Source organism: Anolis sagrei, chromosome 5, assembly GCF_037176765.1.
Source record: "Anolis sagrei isolate rAnoSag1 chromosome 5, rAnoSag1.mat, whole genome shotgun sequence".
Taxonomy (NCBI): domain Eukaryota; kingdom Metazoa; phylum Chordata; class Lepidosauria; order Squamata; family Dactyloidae; genus Anolis; species Anolis sagrei.
In genome coordinates, this window is record NC_090025.1 from 119,794,603 (window position 1) to 119,806,771 (window position 12,169).

General features: G+C 37.1%; 1 protein-coding gene across 1 annotated transcript in view; it reads left to right on the plus strand.

Annotated features, from left to right (window-relative positions):
- Positions 1-12,169, plus strand: part of TBC1D22A (TBC1 domain family member 22A) — a 170,198-nt gene that overhangs the window by 69,495 nt on the left and 88,534 nt on the right. Inside the window, exon 8 of the mRNA XM_060777812.2 lies at positions 3,859-3,973. Within this exon, the coding sequence (XP_060633795.2) occupies positions 3,859-3,973 (115 nt within the window). The remainder of the gene's footprint in view (positions 1-3,858; positions 3,974-12,169) is intronic.

Here is a 12,169-nt window from a genome sequence, read left to right on the forward strand (position 1 = left end):
GTTGAAAGGCAAAAGCTTAGTCAGTCCTGGGAGAACATAAAAAAGCTCTTACACTCTCTCTTCCGTGGCATCACACCTGGCCTTTTTAAATGCCTTACTTGGGAAATAGTGGCAGTGGCCGGGGTGGCTCACTCCCGAAGGTGGAATTGTTGCTTTTCCCCTCTCAATATAATATTTCTTGACTTATCCATGGTTCATATTTTGACACCTAAACCTGCTCTCGATTTGTATATGAGGTCAGTTTGTACTGGACCATATATATAGTATGTTGTTTTGGTTAGCAGTGGTTATTATTCCTTTGTTTTGTGCAGAAAAGTATTATCATATTTAATGATATTACCTTTAGGTTATGGCCATACAATGTATATGAAACAAAATATTGATATCTGTAAACTAGTAACATTCTCTTAGTTTCTAAATTTCTTTAATGTGCACTGAATTTATTACCTGGATTTATTGAGTTTCCTGACCCATCATCCACATGCCTGTTGTGGAATTCTGCTATAGGGCTAGTGTGGCATGTGGAATTCAAGTTTATTCCACAGCATTTTAATTTAAAATTCAGGTTTCTCCCACAGCAATTTTATTTAAATTGTTTTTGTATAGTAAACTTTGATGTACAGGAGGATGACAGATTTGCACAAGTGATTGGAGTACTGCTGTGACTCACAGCAGACAATAGTGCTCTTACTTTGGAAAAGTACAGCACAGACCCCATATCCACAGGTATCTTCATGAAGTTAGTGTGGAAACAGGAAACCATAGATAATGGTAGTCTTTATTAAAATCAGTGACTTCTGCTGGCGGTTACTCTACAGTTGCCCTGGAGGACTCAGGGCCCTTCCACAGCCATATAACCAGAATATCAAGACAGAAAATCTCACAATATCTGCTTTGTTTATCTGAGTCCACACTGCCATATATTCCAGTTCAAAGCAGAAAATGTGGGTTTTATTCAGCTGTGTGGAAGGGACCTTAGAAGAAAGCTGTTAATGATAAGGGGACTTGGAAGTCTCTCATTCATGGGGACATCATAAGCTGAAGTGAACTTAATAGCACTTAACAACAAAAAAGGGGGATCACACGAACTATTCCTCTACTTACTTAATTCTGAGATAGATGGGAAAGCAGACTAAATGTGTTATTTCATATAACTTTTTTTGTTCTGTAAGGAAAGACTTTATTTCGTGTTCATATTATCAAGACTGCAATCCTATGAACATACATTCTACTGGTTTCAGTGAAGTATATTTCTGAATGGATAGATTGGGTTGCAGCATAAATAACCTACATAAACCAAATATATTTTCTCAAATCTAAACATTGATTAATGAAAATGCTCAATCTATTTGTGATATAATAACATACAGTTTAAAATTATACTTCTGCCAATTCAAATCAGCTTTTGCATAGAATGTGATGTTTTTTGTCCTATTTTGGAAGGAAAAGTACAGAAGGCATAAGAAATTATGACTGCTATCACTCTATAAAGCACAAACCCCAAACAGCAAGGAGCAAACCCTAATCAGCATTACACTGTTCCTTTTCCAAGGCCACTTCAGGCAGATTGTAGACACGAGAAACAGAACTTCTGTGACTGTCCAATTCCTGTTTTAGCTTGTGCTGCTGTGGCTGTTTTGGAGTTCAGTGAAGTAACTTTGCCAATAACCTTGTGATAGCATTCATCTAGTTGTTGACTAGGTTCCTCTCTTGAACTGATTTTATTGCCTCATTCTATGGGATGTAGTTCAGGTAGCATTCTAGGTTGAGAACTGTCTTTTGAAGAGGCCTCTGAAGAAAAATTCATTCTGAAACATGGTCATGAATAAACTTCTTCCTGTGTATTTCTAGATTTCATCACTGTATTTTCTTGCCAGTGGCTACTTTCCATTTGTGTTTTATTTCCCCCTTGCAGCAGAGCTTAGGAAACTACTGGAAGAAAAATGAATATAATGACATGCTGAAGCCATCCATAACTGTACATCCCAGAGCATCATCCCACCACTGATCAGTTATGGATGACTTCAGCATGTCATTATATTCATTCTTCTTCAAAGTAGCTTTCCAAACATTGCCCTACTTCATCCCATCTTGATATAAACGTTTTACACATCGGTCCTTACCTATTAGATGTCTGTGATATGCACATGACTATATTCTGCACAGCAGCAATGAATGAACTATTTGTTGAAGGTATTACATCTTCCCCAGGTGCAAAATACTGAGTTTTGGAGTTTGGTAACAGCAGTTCCCCTCTGCAGAAGCACAGCTTTGTGACTGCACACCAAAAGTGAATTTATTGCCCAATAAGCCACACAGAATGGCCTTAAGCTTAGCAGGAGCAATTTAATTTGTTCCTAAGTTTCTTATGGTGCAGAAAACAAGCATTGGAAATGTCAACCAAAAGTAAAATGGAAGCCTCTCTGTATTGGAAGCCATATTACAATCCAGAGGCTACAGCATGTATCACCATGGTCATACTGTTATCTAGCCTGCCTCTCATTCCATTGCAGCAGTTGAGAATGGTGTTAGGGTGAAGGATCAAGGTTTGCTCAGAATCAGGAGGTAACAACCCAAAGTAATTTTCCATCCAGAAAGGAGAAAGGGAGGGGAAATAAATAAATAAATAAATAAATAAATAAATGCAACTTTATTTGTATATCCCCCATCTTCCTAAAAGAACTCAGGCCAGTTTTCAACATGTAAGGCAAACATTCAATTGCCGGAAAGAAAACATACAGACAATTACATCAAGATGAACACATTTGACAATATAACATACGCTAATTAAACTTAACAGATAAAATAAACAACAACTAAAAACATAATAAAATACAAGTAATTCTACTAAAACACACTAAACTTTAAAATATTAAAGAACAATTTCATTGTAGCTACATCAGTAGAGCTTCAACAAAACCAATGGCCAGGATTAAAAATGGATGTGGCCAACTATAACAGGAATCAGGGGCCAACTATAACAGGAATCATAATTCTGCACCCTCCCAATGAAATTTATCATCAATCTCCACATTTCTAGCATTTCTATAACCTAATTTCTATAACCTAATTAGAAACTGAGGGCATTAAAAATAGAGTTCTGGCACCCAAAGAAAATGGCTAGCAAAATTACCATGAGGATGGTAACACAGCAAATATAAAAGTTCTTCATATGAACTATTTTCTTTGTTTCACTCTCCAGAACTCTAAACATTGAGGACTGAAGGAACAGTCTTAGTTGGTTTGGAGTTTCCTTATTTGCCCTCAACCCTGCACCCCACTTTTTCCTATATCTGGCAAACCACCAGAATCTCCATGGATGGATTCCAACCCTCTGTATCCAGAGGTCCGCCCACTTGCCCCAATGTAATGTTTCTTGTGTAACATGCTTCGAGTATTTTCTTTCATACGGGAATAAATCCCTCTTAAAGAAAACTTATTTCTATGGGTTAGAAACGGGGCTCTCTACAACAATGCTGGAGGAGGAAAAGGAGGAGGAAGTGTCTCAATTTTGATAGGCTTCTGAATAGCATTCTTGGCCCCTTATAAATAAGAACCTACTGTTCATTATGAAGGGATTGTGATAGTCCATTTGAAACATACTGTTTTTTTTTTTTTTTTTAAAAACCCACTATTGGTACACTTTAGGAAAGTTAGATCTGGGACATGAAATGTAAGAGGGAAAAATGAATTTGATTTAAGCGTAATACTAGTAACTCTTAATGTTGTATTTAAAGAACAAAGGGATTGCACTAGCACTACAAATTATTATATAAGCTGATGTTCACTTTTTTCTTATCCAAATCTTGATTGCTTCTGCTCTCATTCATTCATGGTTCTTTACATTTCTCCCCCCAGATCTTTGAAAGAATTTTATTTATCTGGGCAATACGTCATCCAGCCAGTGGATATGTCCAGGGCATTAATGATCTTGTTACTCCATTTTTTGTTGTCTTCACTTGTGAATATACAGGTAAGAAAAACTGCAATATGAACTTTGCTATAACATGGTATTTTAAGAATATCATAGTATTACATCTTGAAAGTTAGAGCTATTAAAAATTCATCTCTGTACGACAAATAGTCTTATCAGTTAAACTTTAAAGACTGAGATTGTTTCTTAACATTTTAAGTTGGGATAGGAGAGCTATGCATTCCAAGCATGGTTCATGTATTCTCATAACTGTGGTCAGTTTGTCACTAATTTCCATCCTCTTTTCCCTTTTCTCTCCATGTTGTGCGTTTATCTGTAATTTTGTTTGCTTCAACAATACAGTAAATTAGACTGATTCTATTTATTACATGACAGATTACCCTTGAGTGGATGATAGACTGTTCATTCATGACTTTGCACAGAGACCTCTCTTTTGCTTTGCTTCAGTTGATAGCAAGTTCTTTTTCCCATACTGAGCAACTAATGAGAATTACCGTTGCTTTCTCCCCTAATAATCGTTTAAGTAGGATAGGGGGCGACTCTAGAGAGTGCTTACAGTTTCTGCCTCTTGCTTCCTCATTTGTGACAGATAATGAAAATGTTCCTGATGGGCCTAGAACAGTAGTATCTGTGTCGGTATACTTTAGAGTTTGTTAATTGAAATAAGTTCAAATGAGATGTGATTAGAGAATTGATATTCCATGTTAAATAGACCATTTAATTAATATAGTAAATACATTTGTCTTAAATACTTCACCAGCGATTTAAATTGTGACTCCTAAATGAGTTTGTGTATTTTCTGAAATTTACTGTCAACATTGTGGACTCCTCATAGTTGGTGGCAGTGTCATTGAAAGGTTGTTACTGAGTTACTCTCAGAATAAAAACAATTGACATTTTTCTCTTTTAGTAAGGTATGTATCAGAGAATTTGGTTATTAAAAAACTAGTCATTCTATTATGCTGTGTATTTCATGGCTTCCATAAGTTTGATGCAATGATCTCAGTTGGTCTTTACTGCTCAGTGGATAAAAATAGATCTATCTGTATGGCTAATTGTGTTTCTGTGTATGTGCCTCCAAGATGCCTGTTGAGTTACAGTAATCCCATAGATTTCAGACGGTTTTCTTAGGGAAGAAACACTCAGAGACAGTTTTGCAGTTCTTTCTTCTGAAACATAGTCTATAGATTAATGATTACATTGGAAACCAGAAGGAGGTGTGAAACTTAATATTGTTCTAGAATTCCGTTAGAGATGGAATGTATACCTTCTTGTGTAGTGTATTTTGCTAAAACCATAGAAGTGTTTCTTTTCTTATTACTAGGCCAAAGTCCCTGAACCCCATTTATAAGGAAATGTCTCAAGAGATATTTACTCAAGATTATAGAACTGTAACTACTTGAAAATGTGATTGTATTTAGCATGCATAAGAAACAACCCAAATGCAGATTTGGTGGTTGAAATATCTTGGGAAATATACCACTTCATCATAATAGTTACCACACAGCACGTTGTGGAGCAGTCTTTGGCTGTTTCAAGCAGCTACTGACATGTGAAGCTGCATGTTGTCAAGGAGCCTTCATAAGAGGTGGCCTGGCAGAGGAGTGAGTGAAGAGGCAGTGCCAAGCCATATTTGTGCTTTAATGTGGCAGTGATGATCCTCCAAGTGGCTTAAATAAGTGCAAGGACTTCGGTCACAACTGAATGTATGTTTTCTTTACTCCATCAGTCTTTGGAATCTGGAAGGAAAGACCATTTTTAATAAGTTAATAAGTTAATGAATGTGTCAAACTTAGAACATTCTAGTAACTTGAATAGTTTTTCAGGTGAATTAAAATTTCTTTTACTACTTATGCCATTACATTCTATTTGGATAGAAGAAGCCCAGTTGAAATTCCTGCTCCTATGGGATCTTGTACAAGTCATCATTTTCAATGTAATCTATCTAACATAGCAATATTCAGGCTAAAGTGTTGCTTTGAATTATCCACAGGGAAAATAGAAGAAGAATAGGAAAATTATAAAATATGTTGTTCCATCTTTAAAAGTTAAGGCATACAAATTGCCTTCGCTGATATCACAAATGTTTATCACTCTTCAAGCTTGCAGAAGTAGTTTAGTTTTAGTGACATTACTGATGATCTAAATGGGTAGTGTACTTCCATAACATGAATAAAATGTTAAGAAATTTCAAAACAACCAGGTCAGGCTTATTTTCATAAGACTACTAATGTCAGCCATTCCTCAGACTTAGCCCTATAACCCATTTTCTTCCACAATTTATTCAAATACCAGATGTCATTTCCTTGTCCTTCAAATGCAAAACAATGTACTAATTTTCATTTTTGTAATGTTATGACTCTCATAATATCAGACTCAAACAGCATAACCATTATATTGTAATGATTTTCACATTCCGTACCAACATCGGAGAATTTTAGAGAGTGTTTCAGTCATCACTGATCAAACTATTCTGTTAATTATTGTTTAATTCTAATTGAAATATTCTTGTAAGCAAATTAAAATGAGCCTATTGGACATAGCAAGGCAGTAATGAACTGAATTTACTTAGATGTATTTCAGTAATATAGACATCTTTTTTCATATATGCCAATTATTAGAGCGTAAATTAAAACAAGATGACATTCACAGGAAGTAAAGCTGTAATAGTCACAGTGTTTGATGCATTAGATTTTTATGAAGCTGACCTTGTAACTATTTGCATTTAATTTGAACTAGATTGCTTTCCATTTTTTTTATGTTAAGTTGACTGCTCTGTTAAAACCTTATAGAATTTAACATAATTGTTTGACTTCGCAATTTGTGGTCAAGAGGTTTTCTGAATATTTTCAGCAGTTATATAAACTGTGTTATATTTTTCTTCATTCACATGCAAAGTGTAGTGAAAGTAGTCCAATGCTGTTGGATTCTTCCTTTGTTATGTGTTTTGCACTTCAGGCAGGATTCTTCTCTCTGGTTAGTTTTCTTCCTTCTCGTGCACAAATGATTATATCAGTTACTGAATACAGGAAAGAAAGATTAGTTCTGCCCCGTAAGAGAAAACACACATAAGACTGCTGGGCCAGAAATAAACAACATAGAATTCCATAGGAAGATCACAGGGTAAAACAGTCATTTTTAAAGATTTAATTCAACATTCACCTACTACTGCCATGTTCTTTATTTGCCTGTGAAACTTGTACTATGTGCATCTCTATTGTTGCACTCTAGGCCAGGAAACACTTTTGTACTTAACCACCACACTCCAATCCAAGTTAAATCAGCAAAGCAGTTTATTAAAGATTATATAAAGAGCACTAGCAAAATTAGTAAAAATTTCAAAGTCTATACATATAAAATAGTCCACAAAGTTCAAGGTACAAGAGTAATCCAAAATCTCAAAGCAACAGGACATCCAGCACAGGAATACAAGAAAACCAGGAAGTACAAGGCAGCATAGAATCCAATACAAAAATCCAGGAAGAATTCTTCAAACTGGGAAGCATGAAACAGAAGCAAAGGCATGGAACTAGAATTCCCCCAGAAAGATTGACTAGGACTTTGCAAGCTGTTGTATCAATTACCAACATTGATCAGACTGGCTGGAAAATCCTCCCGGCCTCTCTAATATACACATGAAATCACGCCTTCACCCATGACTTCCTGATATGGGTCTCTTCTCTAACAAGAACTGTGACCTTTGGAGATTCTGTTGATAGGAAACTGAGTCTCCTATTAACCAGCTCATTATCTTGCAACTCATTTTTATGTCCACCTGGGATATCAGCTTCTCAACCTGTTTCCCTAGAGAACGACTCTTCTGCACCATCATGGCACCTCTCTGGAATGTGATCTTCATTAACTGCTGGAGACACAGGCTGGTCATTTTCAGGACTTAAAATCTAATGTTGGTTTGCAGGCTCAGAGTTCCCATGATCCACTTCCTCATTTACATCGATATCAGCCGCAACCATGGACTGAGCTACAACACCTATCTTGTCTTTCTCTCTGTGTGCATTAGCAAGTGTGAATAAATTACATGTTATTAAAATCCCTGTAGTAGGTTTTTTTTTTTACATGAGATCTTTGAGAAGAGTGAAGGGGGACCATGACCGGTTTATATCCAGGCTAGATGAGTGCCTATATCTCCCCATGTGACCTTACCCAGATCCTGAGATCCACAGAAAAAGCATTTCTTTAATTCCCATGGTCTTTGCTGGTATGGTTGAACTCCCTCACTAGGAAAAATGACCTTCTCCTCACTATCCTTTTATTAGCAGTCAAAGATTTTATTCAGGTTGGACTACAGTATGGAAACCAATCTAAAATACGGAAATCTTTAAACTTCTACATTTAAAACAAAGAAAAATGTCTCTGTGCAATGTTATATTTAATCTTCTTATCCTAAAACTTAATATACATTTTTATCCGGCAAGTGATCCTACTTAGTTTTTTTCTTTTCTTTATGATATTAGAAGGATACTTAAAAGAAGTAGAGCTTTGGCAGTAATCTCATGGACTCTGCTCTATGGAGCAAGTCTGTTTCTTTTTCTCCTGTAAGGAAATTGTGTAAAATTCCATATTTTACACAACCTTCCGCTGGTTGATCTTCTGGTGAAATATTTAAGCATTTAAAAGAAATTCTTACTGCAGTATTCATAGAATCATAGAGTTGGAAGAGACCTCATGGGCCATCCAGTCCAACCCCCTGCCCAGAAGCAGGAAACTTATATACAAAGCACCCCCGACAGATGGCCATCCAACCTGTTTAAAAGCTTCCAAAGAAGGAGCCTCCACCACACTCTGGAGCAGAGAGTTCCACTGCTGAACTGCTCTCACAGTCAGGAAGTTCTTCCTAATGTTCAGATGTAATCTCCTTTCTTGTAGTTTGAAGCCATTGTTCCGCATCCTAGTCTCCAGGGCAGCAGAAAACAAGCTTGCTCCCTCCTCTCTATGACTTCCTCTCACCATATTTATACATGACTATCATGTCTCCTCTCAGCCTTCTCTTCTTCAGGCTAAACATGCCCAGCTCTTTAAGCGGCTCCTCATAGGGCTTGTTCTTCAGACCCTTGATCATTTTAGTCACCCTCCTCTGGACACATTCCAGCTTGTCAATATCTCTCTTCAATTGTGGTGCCCAGAATTGGACACAGTATTCCAGGTGTGGTCTAACCAAGGCAGAATAGAGAGGTAGTATGACTTCCCTGGATCTAGACACTATACTCCTATTGATGCAGGCCAGATTAATCTGCCCAGTGCAAACATGCCTAGTTGAAAATGTATATATGTGTTGTGATTTGTTGGTACTCACCAAGTTGATACAATGCAACACAGCTACATTATGTTAGCAGTCAAGCTGTTACTGTTACTGCAGTGCTAATAAACTCAGTAATTTTTATGTTGCTCTCTTGTTGTGACACCTCTAAACGTGTTCATTTCCCCCTGGAAGTAATGATTTCCTGTATCCATATGGTTAAAATCATATTGGCTAGCAAAGAACTTACTCATTTGGCAATCTTAAATTAAGGATTGGGTGCCTGTCTCTCCAGATGTTGTTGGATGTAATTACCATTATTCCCAGTCAGTATAAGAATGGGAGTCTAGGAATGACAAGAGGGCTTTGTGGGTAAGATGCTGAAGTCAGGAGAGGATTAAGGAGCCGGCCACTGAATTGAGTACCTCTGATATTTATAGTATGTAAGTAACTGTTTTTCTGTGTTTCCTCGTTTTTGTTACCCTCTCTGGTGAACTTGCTCTCCTTTGGTCTATCCAGATTTGTAGCAATCATAAACTTAGTTGGCGTAGAATTTTTTCTGTGCTATACATCCATACATCTAGATTTTTTCCCCCATGTAGTTAATTTTAATGTATTTTTCAGTGTATATGAGTACAGCCTTACATGAGCAACGAGGAGGCTTTTCCTTATTTCTATGACTTGTGTTCATACGGGGGTTGGGATACATATATTCTGAGTAAAATAGATTTCTTGGGGATGTCTGACATGCACCATACAATTTTTTAAACAAAACTTTTGAGCCATCCCGGATGGTGGTAGGAATTCAAGAAGCTAAAGTAGCTGACTTCTATTTTGAAACCGTGCACTCAAAAGTGCAGAGTCGAAAGCAGGTTTTTATTACCAATGAGAATAATTTCAAAAGCTGAAGCACCATGCTCTGCTTTCTAATGAACCTAATGTATAGCATCTATGAGACTTGTCTGGGAACACAGCTCTTCTGGGGCAGCAGTTTCTTTCTGTGGCCGTTCTGTGAGCCACATGAACCTATGGAGGGATAGCTTGAACTGAAACATCAGAAAGAGAAAACTGGGACTATAATTTGCTGAAGCATTAGTGTCTATGAATGCATGATGCTTAGATGATTTAAATTCACAGGCATACTAAATCTTTCTCTTTGAGCCTGGAAAGAATTCAGTAAACATATTTATAACACTGATGTGGCCTTCACAAAAGCAGTTGCTTCCAAATGACACTCTTGATCAGTGGGTCTTATTATGTTTGTTATTTTCTTTTCAGGGCTTCCACTGAAATGGTTTTTGATAGCCCTATTGTGAACATGATGCATGGGAGGTTATGGAAGGACAGTCCGTTGTTGCTAATAAAAAAGATGCTGACAAGGTATCTAGCAATAGCTGCCATTTTAAAAGGCTAGTTTATTGCAGAAGTGTCAAAATGGAGATGTTAAGAGAGAGGTTGCAAGAATTCCTTTGTTGTCTTTAAAATAGATTTCATGAAAGTGGTAGTGTGAGTTAGGCACCACCAAGGGAGCTGTGGACATAGATTTCAAAAATTCTTCCAGTGCCCTCATCTCATTTTAGTGCCTAATTAATTCATTGTGGGTGAGTGGAGCAGCATGGCAGCTGTGTACCAGGAGTTGCCTCATTAGAATTTGTTTAGGCACATTAAAAAGGAAAATGTAGAGAAGATAAGTTTGCCTATTGTTGCACACATAACTTCATAATAGGAGAATGCAATGATGCAGTAAAAAACGCCACCGAAATCAAAGATGCAAGTTTGAAATTTCAATTTTGCCTTTGAATTTAATAGTTTTTATTTCTTAGTTTGGGAGGGCCAGGCCAAGATGACTTAAGTTACTGGAAGGGTTTAGTTGAACAAGAAAGACTTTATTTGATGCCAAAAGACTTGTGAAGATGTTATCAGATAGACATTGCTGGTGAAGCTGTCCCATAACCAGAATGCCACTAAAATGCCCCCTCCCTTATAAATCAGCTATTTTATATCATGTGGTGAGTGTACATAAATGGATTGGGCTCAGGCTATCTAGAAAACTGCATCTCCTTGTACAAACCTGCATGAGTTCTTTGATCAACCAAGGAGGCCCTACTCTCAGTCCCACCCCTGTCTCAAGCACGGCTGGTGGGAACAAGAGAAGGAGCCTTCTCAGTGGTTGCCCCCCCCCCCCGGTCTTTGGAATGCCCTCCCCAAGGAGATAAAAATTACCCCCTTCTTTCTTGCTTTTAAAAAGCAACTTAAAACATTTCTATGCTCTCAAGCATATGACAGGAAGGAGGAATAGAGCTCATAACATTGATAAACATTGTTTATATTTTTACTTCTTTTTTATACAGCCATTGAATGTTTGCCTTTATTACGTTGGAAGCCGCCCTGAATCCCCTCGGGAGATAGGATGGGCTACAAATAAAGTGTTATTATTATTATTATTATTATTATTATTATTATTATTATTATTATTATTGATAGAGCCCTCAGTAATGCAGTGGGTTAAACCCTTGTGCTGGCAGGACTGTTGACCAACAGGTCAGTGGTTCGAATCCAGGGAGAGAGGGCTGATCTCCCTCTGTCAGCTCTAGCTCCCCATATGGGGGCATGAGAGAAGTCTCCCAGAAGGATGGTAGAACATCAAACATCCTGGCATCCCCTGGCCAACTTTCTTGCAGATGGCTAGTTCTCTCACACCAGAAGCTTGCAATTTCTTAAGTAGCTCCTGACACGAAAATATTATTATTATTATTATTATTATTATTGACACCAAAATACAGCAAATGAGATCAATATGCTAGATTTTGTTTCAGAAAATCACAAGCCGAACACTTCCCAATCATTATTATTATTATTATTATTATTACTATTACTATTACTATTATTTGAACCTGTGAACAAAAGCTTAGGTCTGGATGGAAACGGAAAACCCCTCAAAAAACAATAGCTTATAAAATAGACATCTTTCCTGTTTG